This window comes from Lipophrys pholis (genome assembly GCF_963383615.2).
Source record: "Lipophrys pholis genome assembly, chromosome: 7".
Classification (NCBI taxonomy): domain Eukaryota; kingdom Metazoa; phylum Chordata; class Actinopteri; order Blenniiformes; family Blenniidae; genus Lipophrys; species Lipophrys pholis.
The window spans coordinates 8690151-8693433 of record NC_137638.1 but is presented as its reverse complement, the minus strand read 5'-3'; the positions used below and the strand labels follow the sequence as shown (position 1 = coordinate 8693433).

Sequence of the window (3283 nt, the reverse complement as noted above, 5' to 3'; positions counted from 1 at the left end):
CTACAGATAATATCCCGATGCTGCGACTCCAATCCTCAAGGGTTTCAGCCTAAAAAAAAAAAAAAAAAAAAGCGGCAATAGGTGCAGTCCAGAGTGACGATGAAGTGGTTTTCGATCAAGTCTGCATTGACACAGTGACAACAGTCTATAATCACTTTGGAGAGCAAACACTAAATACATCCACCGACGAGGAAATTTGCAGAATAAAGACACATTTCTCCCGGGCTGATGTGAAGAGTTTAAACAGTCTCGGGTTAGGTTTTGAGGTGTCATTGTGTCTGTCAGGTTAACCGATCAGAACTTAAAGCTTTGCTTTATTTTTTCCGTCGGTGTTGAACAACTCCTCCTCTAACGACATCACAGCAGCCGCGAGGACGCGCAGGTTTCAGGGCTGCAGGGCGCACCGCCCGCCTTTTAGGACTGTGTGTGTGTGTGTGTCTGTGTATGTGTTTCCCCTCTTTCTTTTTTTGGATGCATGTGCGTGCCTTGCCGTGTCCGATCCAAATAGATTCGCCTCACGTCACCTTCCCCACCCACCCACCCACCCACCATCACCATCACCGCCACCTCCAACCCACCACCCTGCGCGCATAAAACATTCATTAGAGCGCAGCGCGGCGCTGCAAGAAATGTCCGCTTGAATAAGTCATCAAGATTCACTCTCGAGCACCCCAGACGAGTTAGAAAAGAAATGTTTGACTATACCAATCATGCCTGCGTGAATCATTTCTCTAAATGTCCGAATGTGTTGGGGAAACAGCCTCTTTGTCATAGTTTCAGAAATATGAGGGTATTTTTTGCAGTGTGATACGGAGCCATAAAACATTCATCTCTCTCTCTCTCTCTCTTTATCTCCCCCCCCCCCTCTCTCCTTTCCTGCCTCTTTCCACCAAACGCACCTCTCTGCCCCTCCCTCCCCTCCCTTTCCACCTCACCGTGGTAAACGCACACTGACGCGCACCAGTGCGGCCGACATCCACTCTTGCGCCGCACACTTTTTTTCACCCCTTCCGCTGGGTACTTGGGAGAATATACAGCAACGGGGCAAAGTGATCGGACTGGATGTGTGTTGTAAAGGATGGATCCGGTACTGGGTTTTCGCCTGTGATTCTCCACTTCTGTGTTCACACTTTGCGCTCTTGTGCTTCCTCCAGGCGTTTTTACCCACCCTTCTTCTCATTTTTACCCCCCTACCGCGTCCTATTTTTTGGAGAGGTGTCGACTGGTGTCTCGAGTCTTTCCTGATCTCAGATTTGGATGTTTATTGCTGACTGTTTTTGTGAACAGCTCGTCCACATGACTGAGCCAGGGTGCAGCAGGAGACGTGGCTCTCCACTCGGGAAGACCTACGGCTAAAGTTTGAAGGGCTCCGTTCCTTTTCCCCACCTTCGCGCTGGATTTGCAGTAAATTACACCAAGCAGCGGATATCCTTATCTAATCTCGGATAGTAGGGGAGGGGGTGGGATTCACTCGATTTGGATTTATACAGCTGCTGGATTTCACCCCCATCTAAATCATGATGACCGTTATACTTGATGGTGAGTACGCGTCAGAGAGCAGGGCGCCTTTGTAAAGTTTCCACATAACGCAGACAGGAAGATCCCGCTGGGTTTACTGCGCATTGTCAAAACACACACACACACACACACACACACACCCACACACACCCACACACACACACACACACACACACACACACACACACACACACACACACACACACACACACACACACACACACACACACACCGGTGCAGTGTCACCCTCTGTGGAGAAGAGACACAGACAGAGATAAATCAGGTATCCTAATTGGAGTTTACTCCTCTGGCACCTCTGCAGCTCGCTTGTACGAGTGCATGATTGAGAAAATGACCCCCCAAAAAAGGCGCGTGTAATCTGCACAGTAACACGGTGTAATTCGTGTTTTCTTCTTCTTTTTTTTTTGATCAGTGAAGCGCAGATATTAGAGCTTGCACATTGCGCCTGTAAACGACCTTGACTCAGGGGCTGCTAATTGAGTCATAATTCAAGGCAAATTTGCGTGGATCTTTTCTTCCTCTTCTTGTGTGCGTGTGAGAGAAAGATGGAGAGAGAGAGACAGAGAGCGAGAGAGAGGGGCCGTGTACTGTTTGTGGCGGTCAATATGCTCTGCATGATATCGCAACTTAACCCGGGCATCCGCTCCAGCTCCGTCTGGACTCTGTGGGCTGAACCTTTTGATGAAGTCTGCAGATGGTCCGTTTGGCGGCTCAATAATGCCGCTCCGCTCTCCAGCTCCTTGGCTTATAATTGGGTGTTTTTGTGGCATCGTCCCACTCAGGGTGCAGCCAAAGTGACAGGAAACTGGGCTCTCTTTTTTTTTTTTTTTACCTCTTCCACATTGGACTTCTAATGAGGGCAGACACGCTCCGATTCCCGCCAGATATCGCGAAGAATTCAATTTCTTTTGGCACGAGCGCGCACTGGGAGATTATGCTTGCGCAAGGATGGATGGAGGGAAGGTGTGAAGCACCTGGTATGTCAGTGCCCCCCACCCCCATAAGGGATTCGTACCCAGGCCTGTTTATTGTTAATGGGTTGTGCTTTACGCAGGAGCGCGCAGACGCGGTGAGCGCGCTGTTCGATTAAAAAAATTATTAAAAAAAAAAAGCATGCATACATGTAACACGCAGTTTATTCTTCTACCCAGAGCGTGTGGAAAACCCCCCATTTCCACCCTGCCCCACCCGTGCAGACACTGCCTCTGCACACACGGTGCTTATGCAACACGATGAACACACTCTGGCTTCTCTCACGTTGTTCATTACTTGGCTGAAACTGCAGGATTAGGGGAAGAAAAGCCTCAGATTATTGTAGGTCTACGGAATAACTTTGCATTTCACAACTGGGGGGGCGGGGGGGGGGGGGGGGGTAAATCAAAGAGGCACATCTGCTTGTGCATTCTCTTTGATATGTCACAGGGTGATGCAAATTCCAGAGAACCCCCCCCCCCCCCCTCTTATCACACAGAAAGGCTCTTCGTCCGACAAACCCTAAAGGCAAGTTTTCATCATCCAACAAGCTGGTGTGATTTAGCACCAGGTTTCTCTGACATGCACCCACCTCTGATTTCTATTTTTCATGGATTCTTCAAACCTGGATCCATATGTCAGGCTGCTGATTTGGGTGAGAAAATATGGCCTGTCATGTCTTGTGTTTAAAAGTGCCAGAGTGAGGAGTGACTTTAATTTACACTCTTTTTCACCCAGTCAGCATATGATCAAATGTCTCTGTGGGAAAGCT

General features: G+C 48.9%; 1 protein-coding gene across 1 annotated transcript in view; it reads left to right on the top strand.

Moving 5' to 3' along the window:
- The first annotated feature begins 933 nt into the window (after window positions 1-933).
- rtn4r (reticulon 4 receptor) overlaps window positions 934-3283 on the top strand; it is a 19118-nt gene continuing 16768 nt past the window's right edge. The window contains exon 1 of the mRNA XM_080466744.1: window positions 934-1539. Coding sequence (XP_080322870.1) covers window positions 1518-1539 — 22 coding nt within the window. The 5' untranslated portion in view covers window positions 934-1517. The remainder of the gene's footprint in view (window positions 1540-3283) is intronic.